This window comes from Triplophysa rosa, linkage group LG24 (assembly GCF_024868665.1).
Source record: "Triplophysa rosa linkage group LG24, Trosa_1v2, whole genome shotgun sequence".
NCBI classification, from domain to species: Eukaryota; Metazoa; Chordata; class Actinopteri; order Cypriniformes; family Nemacheilidae; genus Triplophysa; species Triplophysa rosa.
The window spans coordinates 11,404,474-11,421,250 of NC_079913.1; the positions used below are offsets into that span (position 1 = coordinate 11,404,474).

General features: G+C 38.6%; 1 protein-coding gene across 2 annotated transcripts in view; it reads left to right on the forward strand.

The window, feature by feature from the left end:
• The window catches only part of LOC130548116 (thyrotropin-releasing hormone-degrading ectoenzyme-like), a 74,153-nt gene that overhangs the window by 22,380 nt on the left and 34,996 nt on the right, over positions 1-16,777 (forward strand). For both annotated transcript variants that reach the window (XM_057324637.1, XM_057324638.1), the window contains exon 4: positions 14,631-14,785. In XM_057324637.1, the coding sequence (XP_057180620.1) occupies positions 14,631-14,785 (155 nt within the window). The remainder of the gene's footprint in view (positions 1-14,630; positions 14,786-16,777) is intronic.

A 16,777-nucleotide genomic window follows, 5' to 3' on the forward strand; every position in this document is an offset into this window, starting at 1 on the left:
GAATCAGTGAGGTCTTCCCACTTATGTCAGTCAAAGTGTCATCTGATGCTCTGTTGATGTGTGCTAGCGTAACAGCAGTTCTGCAGATTCCCATCAGGAGAGAAAGGGGCAACTGTGCCAAACCCATAATGTATGATTTGGGAGGAATGAGTGGGAATTTTGGCAGGACTAGGAAAGGGAAAGCTGGCAAGAGCTGGAATTTGGAACGGGGGGTTGGATGAGGCAAAAAATGTCTAAAAGGGACATCTAGAGCAGTGGTTCTCAAACTTTTTCGTTGTAAGGCCCACTTTGTGTAGAGTGCATCGCTTTGCGCCCCCTCCCCCCAAATAAATATTTATAACCTTAAACCTAGAATTTTAATGAAACCAAAAGCATATGCAGTTATACAATGCTCAAAAATCAATTCTTTCGGTTGGTGGTCTTATTTTTCTGATGTTTGATTGCATAAAATGTATGATACATTTCTATAAAATGCCACGAAATCTGTGGTCCCCCTGGATCCATCTTGGGGCCCCCCACAGTTTGAGAACCATTGATCTAAAGCATCTAGACCATGAAAAGGCAAATGCGAGGCTGGAGGGTCCAGTCACTGACAGCGCACTGTCAGCCTGTGACTGTGACCTGCAGCTACAGTGGCTGAATCTATAACACACTGCTATAAAAAGCACAGGACACACACTGAAGTCTGAGGAATGAACAGGAGAGTACAGGGATATTCACACTCTCATCCTCATTTTATCATCAACATAAATTGAGTCAAGCTGATGTCATCGTGCCCTTATACCAACCAGTAATTTACTTCTCATTTTGGAAAATTGCCAAGCCCGAGTTTAATAAACTGGTACATTTCCAGAAAATGCTTGATGTGTGAAATAGGTCCAAGATTCATGAAAATCTGTTTGTCACGAGAGCTCCTACACAGCACATTAAACTCTTAAGGGTCTATGAATAATTAGCTCTTTAGTGTGTATTTTATGATTGCCAAGCAGCGTGTTGATTTCACACATGAATAAATGATAACTCGGAGCACTCGGTGGGGGGGCATAAGAATGAAGAATCTGTGGTTGGTAATGGATCAAAACACAGACGGAATCACCCTCAACATGAAGTCAATTATTATTTGAAATGAAGTCGATTATTACATCAATGACACTGCGAGCAAGTGAAACCCTTTGAGATTGATTTATTCTTCTGAGAAATGGCATGCAAATGAGCGCAAAGATCTTGAGGGCCAAAGCGTCATGACAATTTTTCTATTCACTGCATTGGATCATTATATTGCTCGGGAATAATGAGGCCGATTCTGGATTTATTACATTAATCATTTCATCTGTCATGAGTTTTTAGAACAACAATCCCTGTGGAAGTCAAAATTAACTGGCTGTTCTGATACACCGATATGATTTTATAAGGCGTTTGGGAGTAATTTTGCAACCACGTGCAAGAATCTTAGAAATTGTGGATGGATATAACAGTAATCAAAACAAATTCACCGTGCTTGTGTAACATTAGATTTTGAACATTAGACAATCTACAATACTGAAGGAAGGTTAATTTAGCTGGTCTCATTAATAGTCATTCATTTGTTGTACAGTATATTCTGTTCCAAGTTTGGCTTCATTTCGGATCTAAAATGGGCCCCACTGTTAAACATCCTCCTGCATCATTTCATATAAACATCATCATTAAAATATAAAATGAGATTGTGTTCTCTCAGATTATATTAAATACAGTACCACTTGACCTCTGAAGTTCTTGTCTCGGCCAATGAGTTCACAGCTCTTGGTGTGCTGGTCAGTGCACCTTGAGGATCTTTTGTTTTCACTTTAATAAATTAGTTCATGTTTGCTTAGCTTGACTGTTGCCTTGGGCTTAATTTCTTTCTTTCTTTCTTTCTTTCTTTCTTTCTTTCTTTCTTTCTTTCTTTCTTTCTTTCTTTCTTTCTTTCTTTCTTTCTTTCTTTCTTTCTTTCTATTTTGTGTTTTTATCCTCATCCTTCTGTTCAAGTGCTCTTGTCTTTGAGAACGGTTTGACCAGTCCTTTGTTCTCTTTGTAGAGCAGCTCAGAGAAAACGTATTCTGCACTTCACTCTGGATGCCTCATCCTGTCATTTCTCCAGATTCAGGGTCGCTCAGTGAACCACTCCTTTAATGTCTGAAGATCATTGAAATCCTTGTTGAATGTGACAGGATTATACACATTCTCCAAAACTTTTTTATTTTTATTAAAGGTTTACCGTAAATTCAATTCAATAGTGATAGTGTGTCTTTGTCAACACATCGGTGGGTTTGCTGTAGAAAAGCTCTGGAGATTGATCCCCTTCTGTCAATGTGATCTGTCAGCATTGAGCTGTTTCAGTGTCAGTAATAACAAACAGATTTCTGTCAATGACAGAATGACACATGCGAACAAGAAAAAAAAGTGAGACCCACAGTTTGAGATACTTGCATATGTAGCACCAATAAGGTTGTTTTCACACTTGGTTTGAATTCACATGTTATTCCACAACAAAACCTGTCTTCTAAAAATGGCGTAAATACTCTTTTTGTTTTTGTTTTACCTCAGAACCATTTTAAAGCATTAAAAAGAAGAATCATATGTGTACTTAAAGGAGAAGTTTACCCCATTGTCTCATTATTTAGTCAGCCTCGTGCCAGCGCTGGTGTGGGTTTTTTATTAGTTGAACAGAAACAAAGTTTTAAATGGATATTTCAGGCAAGAAACAAGATTTCCCCACGTTTTACTCACCCTCAAAGCATCCTAACTGAATATGACTTTCTTCTTGAAGAATAATGCAGTCGGAGTTATAATACCACGTATCATTTTTCTTCCAAGCGGTAGAGTGGGAGTCAATGGGGGGCAATTTTTTGAAGCTCAAGAAAAAGTGCATCCATCAATAAAAGAACTGCTGGACACGGCTCCGTGGTCTTAACAAAGTTGTTCTGACAACTCTATTAACCTTGATGTCTAGCTTCTGTTATCCCTTGGATGCCCGTGAACCAGACGCTTGTATTCCGGCGAATGAAGGTGACGTAAACTCCCGCACAGAGGAGACTGCATCCTATTGGAACAAATGAAAAATGCCGCGTTCATCACCGGAACTTACGACACGCCTGCGTCATTTGCCAGAAAAACAAGCCTCAGGTTCACGCGCAGGGAAGTTGTCTAACGGAAGTTAGACATTATCGTTAATAGCGCTGACAATATGGATATTTCTCTTAAAGAAACGCATCGATTCACTTCAGAAGAACTTTAAGACCACGCAGCCGTGTCGAGACGTTCTTTGATCGATGGATGCACTTTTTGGAGCTTCAAAAAATCGATGCCCATTCACTCCAATTCTACCGCCTGGAAGTAAAATGATACGTGCTATTATAACTCCGACTGCATTGTTCTTCAAGAAGAAAGTCATATTCAGTTAAGATGCCTTGAGGTAGGGCTGGGCGGAATGACGGAATATTCCGTTACCGCGGAATGAATTCTCAACCGTAAGAGATTTTTCTATTCCGTGTATTCCGCGGAATGTAAATAAGTAGGCGTGGTTAACTCGGCGCTCTACAAATCTGGCGTCATGATGAAAAAAACATGTGAATTAATTCACCGATAACAAATTAACAAATCAAACATTCTTTTGACCTTCTTTCAGTCTGTAGTTTCGTGATCCGCTCCATTCCGGCTCTCTCTCACCCGCAGTGCTCGTGCAGTGGTGCAGTGATCTGCGCGTGCATAGAATAAAGCTCATTCTCAGGTATTTCAGAAGACAGGTCGCTTTGTAAAGCTGTTAATAGTTTTAATAAAGTTTAACTTTAGGCGAGCCAAGGCGAAACTTGCGTTGTTACGCGCGATGATGCTCGCCACGTGAGCGCTGCCACTGGGAGACGCGTGTGGAGCTATGGTGTGGAGTCACCAGACAGACACTCGCAGTGCGAAGACAAGCGCGAGAATAAACAAACCTAAAGACAGAGAGCCGCAACACACTAAAAGTGCGCATCTGATAAAGAGTGAAGCGCGATAAAGACCTACAGTACAAACCCCATGAACAGTTTATAACGCCAGTCGTATACATGGCTCTCATTGTTTGTGCATATTCATACTTTATTGTCATACTTGTTGGCTAAATTCCTACTGTATACATATGATATAGCTAGAAGATAAATATAAATTAATAATAAATCTCATTATCAGAACTTAATTTGATATCTTAATTACATTTTCATAACTTTCCTACATTTTAATTATATGGTGAGCCTTTAAATGAACTGTAATATGTAAATAAAGGAAATCAATCTAATACCTAATTTTTCTAAGATATAGGATTAAAATAGTAGATTGTTACCATGAAATATATCGTTACCGTGAAATAAAACTATTCATTCCGTGAAATATATTTTTGGTCATTCCGCCCACCCCTACCTTGAGGGTGAGTAAAACATGGGGAAATTTAATTTCTCGCCTGAAATATCCCTTTAAATATGTCCTGGATCTTTTTGTTTTTGTAATGCCATTGAGTGAGATTCGATATTTTGGAGTTTTTCCTGTTGCAGTACTTTTTTTTGCAGTTCTCTTTGAAGTTTTCTCAAGTGCCTCCAGTTGGGCATTTTCAGAAATGCTTTGGTGGACAGTCTGGTGCAGAAATGCTGTGTGCACAGTGAGAAAACAGCAGGCTCCCACCAAATCCTACTGGATCCCAGTCAACTAGCCAAAATCCACCCAGATCAAAGATTCATCAGAAACTCCACTCGGAGAGAAACAACCAATGAGAGAAAAACAAGATTGAATTCAACCATCATCCCCTGCAAGCCAAATCTGAGATCTCTTCCACATACAGTATTCTGTGCAGATACATAATTAATGTTGTTCACACAGCGAGAATCCATCAACAACAAACTCCAGTTTCCCTTTCTCACCTCCCATTTCTAGCTCCACCTGAGAGTCCTTTCAGACCAAAGCATCGCGAAATCTCCTCCAGCTGATCTCAGAGCAGTGTGTGTGTGTGACTGTTGAAGATGAAGGCTGATCAATATGCATTTTATTGTGCTTCAATCCCTTCTGTGTCCAAATGAGTCTGCTTGTGTTTCAGGCCACAGAGATCATCTCATTCAGAGTCATGACAACATGATCCAGATCACACACATTCATCTCTCACATTAGCATCCAGTGTAACATGACGCAAGTCCTCAAAGAAAGTCACAGAGTGTTTAGCTTTAATCTTTATCCTAATGACACTAGTTCATGTCTGAGAAATCCCTCTCCTCCCTGATCATCAACAAATGAACACACCTGCTAATGCCATCGATCCTGTGAAGCATCAGCTATATGAACGTTGTAAATAAAGCACAGATTACCTTACCGAGCGAGAAGCTACAAGAACCAGAAAAGAATTAGTCATAAATGGGAGGGTATTGATTGGTTGGTTTATCAAGAATTTGTTCTGTTGCTTCAAAGTCCAATATCAGTGGAGAGTGAAGATCAGATGTGTGTGTGTGTGTGTCTCAGAGCATCTATTTGTGAAGCCTTTGTGCTTGCTTTGTGTGTTTGAATGTGTGATGCCGTTTAAAGCGGTTTCAGACAGGCTAAAACTTGTTTAAATGGTGAGAAAGGGGCACTAAGAGAAATATTGAAGTGTCTTTTGTTCACTGCCTCAAGAATATTCTTAATTGAAATTTTCTTGTCTACTTGCCTTCAAAGCTTAAACTCTCTGTTTGGATGAACCGTTTAACTTCTAGAAATCTTCTAGACTTATGGTCTTTGCACATACAGTCCGAAATTTTCGTATGCGTTTTTCGTATTTGGCTCTTGTTTGTACGGTGTCTCTGAATTGTTAAAAAAGGCCACTCAAAATGCTTGACGGATGCGAAAAACGCATAAAATCGAACCCGTTCCGAATTTTTTTATGACGGACGAAAATATCGGAGGCAGTGTGTAAATGTGATTGACATAACGTGAGGTCGTATTTATTTTTTAACGTGTGGAAATTTCGGACGCAAATTTCGGACTCAATGTGCAATGGGCTTTACTCTCACACAGACTGTTTCTTTTATTGTTGCACAGACAAAATAGAACAAAGATCTTTTGTTTAGGGTCTAAAACCTTAAGCTCATCATTTGGAAATTTGCCAAGTAACATTAATGAAAAGCGTAACAAAAACAGTTTAAGATGAATTTATTTTGATGTCATTTTAAATTTGCATGTGATGGTTATTGTTTGCTTGGGTCAATCTCACGAAGCCACTGAAACGTCATGGCAGTAAAGATTTTGGTTATAAAACAGCATAGACAAAGCATCATTTAAATAGAAATGAACATACACAATGTTTGTGTATTTTATTGCCTTTTCTGATGAAATTCTCATTACCGTAACGTGTCCCGATTTATCTGAGTGAATTATATGCTGTAATTTAAACAGAGTGAAATTAAAATAAATAAATAAAACAATTGGATGTTCTAATAGATGATCTTAAATGACCAAAAAATTATTGACGGAATATTCATGTATTATAAAAAGTGTCCATGACTAATAATCTCATTCTCTGAAACATTTTTTCAGATAATACACTATCTATTTTTATACAACTTTTTCTGTAAATTATATTTCATTCATTCTGCTGTATATAGCACATACCTTGTACTACAATAGTCTATTCTTATTTTTTACTTGTACATATTTACATACATACATAGCTTTACACTCTCTATATCTTTATCTTATGTTTATTGTATTGTATTTCTTAAATTTTTTATACCCATAGGCCCTTATTTAAATCATTGTGTACTGTATTCTATTGTGTTATGGTCTCTGTGTACTGTTGTTGCTGTTTCTGTGTTCTGGATGCTCCTGTCACCAAAACAAATTCCTTGTATGTGCAAACACACTTGGAAATAAAGCTCTTTCTCATTCTGATTCTGATTTTTAAAGGACTGTTTGCACACACTGTTTTTTTTTGTAAAAAAAAATCAAAATTTTGTTAAACTGTCAGTAAAAGTTTTGAAATTAATGTTTCTAAACACTTCATACCTTGTTGTTAATGAATGAAAAGGAAATTTGTTGATATGAGTGTTTTTAAGAAAATCATGTTTGACATCTTGAAACCAAGATTTCGTGAGAATCGCCCGCTTGTTGATGTGCTTAATAGTATTTGGACACAATATCATGTTCACAGTACGGTTTTGGGCCTTTTTCTAACTATCACAATCAACCCAAGAAATGTCTGTGTGGGAAACCGAGTATCATAATTCAGACTTCATTTCATCTTCAATGAAACTTTTTTCAAACCAGATTAAACTACTGAAATTTGTGTTCGGATTGAATCTGGATGCTACAGAGTTCACATTCAAAATATAGTTTTGTGAAATCATGAATTTCCTCTGATCTGCTCCTATTGCAATACTGCATGTTTCTCAGGAAAGTCTCTTTGCATTCTATAGTGTATTTTTATTGTGTATTGCTGACTGTATTGTGTTGTTTCTTAGAGATGAAACAAACAAACAGAAACAAGAATCCGATTATTGACTCCACAGAAAACCACAGGAAAATTATAGATCTCAGTAAGTGTAACTGGCAGAGGTCACTTTACAACCTCCCCAGAGATTGTGGGTTTATAAAAGACAAACCGATCAGCACTAGCTGGTTCTTTTGGAAGTGTAAAGAATAAAATCCAACAGCATTCATGGTCCTAACAGACTTCAAGTGCAAAGAAATAGAAAAATGTTTCTTGCTCTCTCATCCTCTTTGACATGGGAAAAAGTGACAGTTTAAGTTCAAGATGAAAGAGAGGAAAAGCTTGAGAGGAGGGTTTCTATACACATGATGTCAACTCGCACATGAATGATGTGTGTGTGTCTTGAGAGAGAGAGAATGGGTGAGAGAGGACAGTATTGACCTGTCTGTTTCATCCTTGGAAGTTGTTTCCAGTGCCAAATGTATCGAGTTTGTTTCAATGTAAAAAAAGTCAAACCATGAGAAGTGAAAAGGGAAGATATCTCTATCTCAGAGACTCCTCAAATTGGCAGATTTATACTTTCTTCATAGGTAGATTAGCAGTATATCTTTTGCGAAAAGAGAAAACGTCACTCTGTGTTTTTTGCAAAATGAAACCAAACCAAATTTTCATTACCATAAAACATTTCACATTAACATAACAAGTTTTTAGTTGTCTGTGAAGAACAGCAGTGTGTTTATTGTGCTGCATGAAGTGTTAGCCAATCATAACACTTCTTATTTGTGTAGTGTTATTTGTATGCACCATGGGTCTGAGAGTAATGCAATTTCAATCCTCTATATGTATGTACTGTACATGTAGCAGAATTGACAATGAAGCAGACTTTGACTTTGACATGTAAGAGACGATAGTGTTCATTAGGGCTGTCACGATTATGAAATTTGGCTGACGATTAATTGTCTAATAAATCATTGCGATTATGACGATTAATTGTCTGTTTTAAAGCTTTGACTTTTAATTCTCATACATTTTTTATTCAGTTTTGAAACGACCATATTGTTCTGAATATAAAGACTATGCTCTTTTTCTTGGAAATACATAGGAAAAAATGGGGTCATCATACTTAAGGTTTAGGCTGTTACCTGTCAATAATACAACCGCCAAATACTTGTAAATTAAGTAAATTGATCAGGAGTGAATTGAAGCCACCATTAAAATGCTATCAGTCATAGAAAAGCTTCTAGTCTGTTTTTTTCTCACTTGCAAGACTACAATAAAAGTTTACTTCTATGTTAATGAGATTTTGGTAGACTGGTTTTCACACTGAAATAATGTTAAATTGTATAATAAGTGATTGTGTTGTGGTGGTACATTTTACAAGTGTTACCATGCTTTAGTAACAATATATACACTAAAATATGCAATATGCAGATGCACTACAGCTCCCCCTAGTGTCTTCTATAGAGATGTGCAATAATTGCGATGATCTGAAACCATCGCGATGAGGTCAAACAATCGCGATGAGACGATTATTTAGTAATCGTGACAGACCTAGTGTTCATGATTTACCTTGGATTCGATCAAGAGTCAGCCTGCCTTGTATTTTTGCGTTGCGAGAGGAATCAGAGCGGCAGGTTAATGGTAATCTACTGTTTCCTCAAAATTGTCTGTTTGCAAATAGCAGAAAGCCGTCTGCATGCAAACGCGCATACAGTAAACCCAAATGTAATTCACCAAATTAATAAAAACACAATGTATTGATCCGTGTTCTGGTTTCGGTCATGCGCCGTGCACATTTTTGATGATGTAAGACGAACGCAAACACACCAGGGTTCGACAGAATCAAGTTGAGTGTGAAACCAAACCAACGCTCGATCTGAAAACCGCCTTAGACATTTATTTTTTCTGTACAATTATCCCTCAGCACTTTTGTAAATATGCCGTGCCTTACTGGCACACTTGAATTGTTCGATTTCTGTAACTTTCCAACCCAGCTGTCGCAGAAAAAAGTTAAAATAATAACCAACCTCGACTTTCATACCGTCCAATTACTGAGAAAGATGAATAGGAAATGAAGAGCAGAAAACTGCTGGAGTGTTTCAGGACAATGTCCTCAGCTCACTGATCCGTTTCATGATATTTTCACCCGGCCAGACGAGCTGATAAAACATGTGTGTGTCCCTCCGTTCTGCTGTGATTTGTAGTGAACACCTGAACTTGATCACCGTTAGTGCCTTTCACCTCTAAAGACTTCTCTCCATTTCAGCAGCCTCCTGTAAACTGTGATTTGTGGATGAACAGAATGGACAGTCAGAGCTCATAGAGCAGACATCATTAGAGAGCGGATACCAGCTGGAGATCTAATAACAGTAATACTGCACTCACAATGACAGAAAATGTTATCAGGAATCGGAAATGTTTGGATAGTCTGGGAATGATGCAGGTGCTGTATTATGGATAATGAAACGGACAGGGCGTAACCATAGGAGTTATACACAAAAGTCAAATCCTTATGTAACATTTGATGCTTAAAAAGACACGTTTGAGCAGAGAGCATCTGTTTGACCCTCTTTGGAGGCTTTTCTCCTCAGGCATCACTACAGCTCTGTGAAGTGCTGCTCTCTTCTGCCCCACTGCCTGTGTTAAGAGCTCACATGTGGGAGCAGACCGCAGGGCGTCTGGAGGTGCTGTCGACCGAGAACAAGTCTGTGTGTGTGTGTGTGTTAGATGATGCAACATGAGTTTGTTCTGACTCGACATAAGTTTCTGAGGAACAGAAGGCTCTAAATCGGGGCCGTGACCCCGTCTAGACTCGTCTGTGCCGCATGTGGGAGTTAAAATCCAGTGTTTGACAGGAGTGCGAATGTGATGCCAAAACCTGTTTTAATTAGGGCAGAGACTCTGCATGCAGTGCTCTGCTGAAACACCAAAGAAAAAGGATATTCAATGCAAACTGGGCACGGAACAACCTTGTATCTCTTGTCTTTTTGTGTCTGGCTTGGTTAGAACACAATGAAGCTATTACATAAACATGAGCTATTTTTCATCAAACAAGTAAGATTCATTAAAAGCATGAAGTTAATAATAGGTCTTTAACACAGTATGAAAGGTGTTTAATGCTGTCAGAACCTCTAGGCAAGAACCCAGTTGAAAAGTTAATGTTGAAAGTCCAAGCACTTTAGTAACACAAAGAAAAATGCAGTACGTGCTTAGTAAGAACACGATGTAATGGATTTAATCCGTTCATGAACGTTTTCTCAGTACTGTAATACAGTAGAGCCATGTTGACTCTGAATATGAGAAGGTGAAAGTTAATGTGTTGGAGTTATCATCTTCTCTGTCAATCGTCCTTAGAAACCATCATCAACACTGCTGGAGTCAAATCACATCAGATTAACACATTCACACTATTAAAACACTGTATAATGAAAGCTAACACCTAATTAACTGACATAAAACTCCAACATGTGTCTGTAGCATGAACCGCAACACCATAGTGTTGCTCCTGCTAATGTGTTGGAAGTATGTTGTTTGCCGTTTTTTTATTAAAGGGATACTTCACCCAAAAATGAAAATTCTGTCATCATTTACTCACACAGTATTTTTTTCCCTACTATGGCAGTAAGTGGTGGGTGAGATCTGACATTCTTCCAAATTTCTTCCTGTGTGTTCCGCAAAACAAAGAAATGTATACAGGTTTGAAACAATCTTAGGGTGAGTAAATGATGACAGAATTTTCATTTTCGGGTGAAGTATCCCTTTAATATCCACTCTATATTTGTTTTACTTACGTCTGCCACATTAAAAGCTTTTTAATGTTGAAGTTTTATTTGAAAGGACACACAATCTCATGACAGTTTGGAAATTTATACAAAAAGTTCCTATCCAAGTTAGTTTACTAAATCAGAGCCAATCCTTCCTATACGCAGATTACGCAGGTTGTGTAGGGCCCCTGCACCACCAGGGGGCCCCCTTGAGAACCGAATAAAAAACTATTGTAACATAGACAATGAATAGTTCTGCCATGAAACTCTAGAAGGCGCAGTCTTAAAGTCTAAACCTATCCGACATAATAACTACTACACGGTGAAGTGATTGGTTCCCTCAGTATCAGCAGCCAATGAGCTTGCTGCTCTATGTTTAAATCTTGGCTAGTGATTGTTGCAGCAGTGCAGCGCTTTTCAGAACCCTCCTCCTTCCCCAGCTCCACATATATAGATATGCTACAAGGACCACGTAAGCTGTGGTTTATTCATATGTTATATGCACACAGCAGCATGTTGTGGATATATTTGCAGTAGCAAATCTCCTTACTTGCTCCGCCGCAGCAGCAGCGTAGCACATCTATTCCGCCAAGACCAAATACATTATATGTCATGCACACTACCATGCTAAACACTTCGAGAGTTGTCATGACAGAACTATTTTTATCACTTGCGGATTCAACTTTAGAGGAATCATTTGGAAATGTCCTTTTTAATACTTTATTTAATTACTGTTGCATACTTATACACTCACCTAAAGGATTATTAGGAACACCATACTAATACGGTGTTTGACCCCCTTTCGCCTTCAGAACTGCCTTAATTCTACGTGGCATTGATTCAACAAGGTGCTGAAAGCATTCTTTAGAAATGTTGGCCCATATTGATAGGATAGCATCTTGCAGTTGATGGAGATTTGTGGGATGCACATCCAGGGCACGAAGCTCCCGTTCCACCACATCCCAAAGATGTTCTATCGGGTTGAGATCTGGTGACTGTGGGGGCCATTCTAGTACAGTGAACTCATTGTCATGTTCAAGAAACCAATTTGAAATGATTCGAGCTTTGTGACATGGTGCATTATCCTGCTGGAAGTAGCCATTAGAGGATGGGTACATGGTGGTCATAAAGGGATGGACATGGTCAGAAACAATGCTCAGGTAGGCCGTGGCATTTAAACGATGCCCAATTGGCACTAAGGGGCCTAAAGTGTGCCAAGAAAACATCCCCCACACCATTACACCACCACCACCAGCCTGCACAGTGGTAACAAGGCATGATGGATCCATGTTCTCATTCTGTTTACGCCAAATTCTGACTCTACCATTTGAATGTCTCAACAGAAATCGAGACTCATCAGACCAGGCAACATTTTTCCAGTCTTCAACTGTCCAATTTTGGTGAGCTCGTGCAAATTGTAGCCTCTTTTTCCTATTTGTAGTGGAGATGAGTGGTACCCGGTGGGGTCTTCTGCTGTTGTAGCCCATCTGCCTCAAGGTTGTGCGTGTTGTGGCTTCACAAATGCTTTGCTGCATACCTCGGTTGTAACGAGTGGTTATTTCAGTCAAAGTTGCTCTTCTATCAGCTTGAATCAGTCGGCCCATTCTCCTCTGACCTCTAGCATCAACAAGGCATTTTCGCCCACAGGACTGCCGCATACTGGATGTTTTTCCCTTTTCACACCATTCTTTGTAAACCCTAGAAATGGTTGTGCGTGAAAATCCCAGTAACTGAGCAGATTGTGAAATACTCAGACCGGCCCGTCTGGCACCAACAACCATGCCACGCTCAAAATTGCTTAAATCACCTTTCTTTCCCATTCTGACATTCAGTTTGGAGTTCAGGAGATTGTCTTGACCAGGACCACACCCCTAAATGCATTGAAGCAACTGCCATGTGATTGGTTGATTAGATAATTGCATTAATGAGAAATTGAACAGGTGTTCCTAATAATCCTTTAGGTGAGTGTATATCATGCAGTGGGCAGCAGGTAATGACATGCGAAGGATGTGCTGATATGAGTCTTTACATGTGACCATCTGGAGCGAAAAAAGAAAAAAAGGCAACAACGTGAAGCAAAAGAACAAGAAGGCATGTGTTTTTTTAAAGTCCTATATAGTTTGCCAAATTATGCAATGAATCAGCCTACTTACAAAACACTTCTCCAGTACAGATTTACAAATTCAGTATTTGTACACTGCATTTCGTTTGCCCATGATCATATGTATTTTTTTGCTTGTGCCATCACATTTAGAGAATTATTGATGTGTTTGTGTATACTTAGCTTTCTTGAGTAAACTTTATTTATCATGCTTTATTTTTGTTAGTAAATCATTAGTAAGGAGGACACAGCATTTGCGTGTTATAGATTTTTTTGACAGCTAGATGGTTCCAGAGCCATTCAATCAAATTTAAATTAAATTTTATACTTAATTGTTTAATGTTTTTTTTGTCTTTTTAAGTGTTTTAAGTGTGTTAATTGATTTATTCTTTTTTATTTCTTATAGTTTACAGTTATGTTTAGGCTACATCTATCTATATCTAATTTTAATTATTTGGGCCCATTACCAATGGTCAATTAAACCTGCACTGTTTGACTCAGATTTACTTTAAGTTGTTTAATAGAGCATCACTTTCATCTGTCATTTCACATCACTGTTTATTTTTCTGCACCTCTTAAATTATGGCTTCAATAAACAACCTCAAACGTTAATTGTGTGTGTGCAACCTTAATGGAGACTCATTTTCAGTGGAAGTGATTGATGTCTGTTCAGTTTCAAAGGTGTCAGATACCAACAAGCCGTATCAGTCGCCATGATAATTGCATCTTCCCTTCACAAACTGCAGCTGCTTTCATTCGATCTGAGAAAAACGTGTCAATAAGACACACACAACTTGTCTGTGATAATCATGTTTCAGTTTTAAACAGTTCCTCTTCCTCTTGATTATGAGATCTTGGTTCAGATCAGCGCCAGAGGTTTACCTACTTCTGTTCTCATTGCCATATGAATCCTACCTGACACAGAGCTGACGGAGAGGAAGGCATTACAAATTTGCAGATTTGCTGTCTCCTGATTCCTTAAAGAAGGCTTTAAGCTATTTTAAATATGTTTGTGGGTAATGCTATTTCTGCAGTGAGTGTTTATCGCTTTGCTTTGGTTTATTTTCTCAGTGCTTAAAAAAAGACTAGAAGCGAGAAAGATTTTGATGTATCAATTAGATGATAAAAACATTTTAACATTTAAATTGGTTTTACTTTAAAAATCCTTCACAGATTTGATTTTGTAGAATAACCCAACTGATACTTTGCAGTGTCGATGATAAAAAAAAAACATTTGTGTGAATTTCTATCTTGCCAAAAACTCTTTTACTTGTGTATCAATTCTGGTTCCTCATCATTGACCTCTGACCTTCCTCGCTGTGTGCAGATCTGCTGGCAGTTCCCAAGCATCCGTATGCAGCCATGGAGAACTGGGGTCTGAGTGTGTTTGTGGAGCAGAAGATCTTGTTGGATCCTGACGTCTCTTCCTTCTCCTATCAGATGGAGCTCACCATGGTGGTGGTGCATGAGATCTGCCATCAGGTAAAGTACGCACATTTACCATCGTAACATTTGCTATGTAACTCCACATTTCTTTAAGGCCTTTAGCAAAACATCTTGCTGTTTTTCAGTTGTGTTAAGATGAAATCATAATGGGCAAATTTTAGCCAAACTAAGAGTCAGTAGATATTGATCATGGTTCTGAATTTAACATCCCTGACGTATTACTATAACTGTAGTTTTGTGTCTTCCAACATGTAGATAATTATTGCTGGTTTTACATAAATAAGTGGAGTAGAATGATACAACAAGCTTTTTCGTTTTTTAATTACTTGCTTATTAGTCAGAAAGATAAGAATGTTTTAGCAAACTGTGGTGCTTGAATTTATCCTATATGATGTCAATTTCATTTCTATATATACAGTGTTGCAAGTTGAGGCAAAGCGCTTTTCTCCATAGACACAAACTCAGTGCAGCTAACAGACCTCATCTGAACCTCCTTGTTAAATGTCAGCAGAAGACATTTAAACTCAATTATTTAGCCATTTTAGTACAAGACCTTCCAGTTTGATTGAGGGCTTCGGGTTGTTTTTCGGTCTTGAGACATGTCAGTTTTCATCGGAGCAAATCTCATCTGATTTTAGGAGTTTTATGTCTTAAAGGAGTAGTTCACCTTCGAAATGAAAATTATGTCATCATTTACTCACCCTCTTGTCATTTCAAACCTGTATGACTTTCTTTCTTCCGCAGAACACAAAAGAAGATATTTTGACGAATGTTGTTAACAGCCCCCCATTCACGTGCATTGGCAATAGGGGGCTGTGCTGTTTGGTTACCAACATTTTTCAAAATATCTTCTTTTGTATTCTGCAGAAGAAAGAAAGTCATACAGGTTTGAGACAAGAGGGCGTGTAAATGATGACAGCATTTTCATTCTGAAGGTGAACTACTCCTTTAAGGGATGTTGTTTTTTGATTTGGATGCTTTTTTCAATGGAAATGTCCTGTATATTCTGCAGTATACAGGTACATAGTGATCTCTTTCTCTAGTTTACTTTCTAATGAAGCAGGTGGGCTACCGCATCCTACTGTTTTATGGTTATTCTTTCTGACATTGTTCAAGATCAGAACTTTTGACATATTGGAAGAAAGCGCCAGTCATTCAACCAATGAGAAGCCACTTGACGTTTCACTAGATGTTTCCTCTGTGATGGTTACCGGTCGTCTTTGTCTGTACTGTGGCTTCTCTATCGTTCTATTCGTCTGAATCACAGATTCATATTCCATTAGACCGTTGGAGAGCCTTTGAACTGCTCTAAAGATGTCATGTTCCTATCAGATGAAAGAACATTGTCTCATACAGAGCCTTGTGTGCTGGGGTAAAAAGATCCAGGGATACGGCTCTCAGTGGCACATATGCCTGCCTTAGAGCCTGTCCTAAAATACCCAATTCTAATGAAATACTATTCGGAATAACAAACATATTGGGCCCTATCATACACATGGCAGAATGCGGTGCCAGGCGCGACGCGAGGGTTTTTTGGAAGTTTCAGCCCGACGCAGTTTTCATTTTCACGTCTTGCGCCACGTTGTTTAAATAGCAAATGCATTTGCGCCCATGGGCGTGCTGGTCTGAAAACGAGGTGTGTTTAGGCGCATTGTTGGTGCATTGCTATTTTGAGGCAACTGAAATAGACTGGTCTAAAGTCAACGGCGCAATATTTTTTTGTTATTTAAAGAGCACGTTAGTAATATGCGTCTATAGGGGACGTGCAAAAAATATTACAAATAAATGGATTATAATGTTAAAGATTATTATTGTGTACATAAAGATACAAATCTGGCTTGTCCTGTAGATGGTCTGCTCGCGCGCTTTAACCTAGTGCACGAGCAGATGAGTTTCCTCTCTGAGAAGCGTCCAATCTTTGCTCTTCCGAATTCCGCCATGTAAATAGCGAATCCGCCATGGCGCGAGCGCAACTGGCTCTTATAGGGAATGAGAGATGAGACTCTGATTGGTTTACTGCATGTTTTG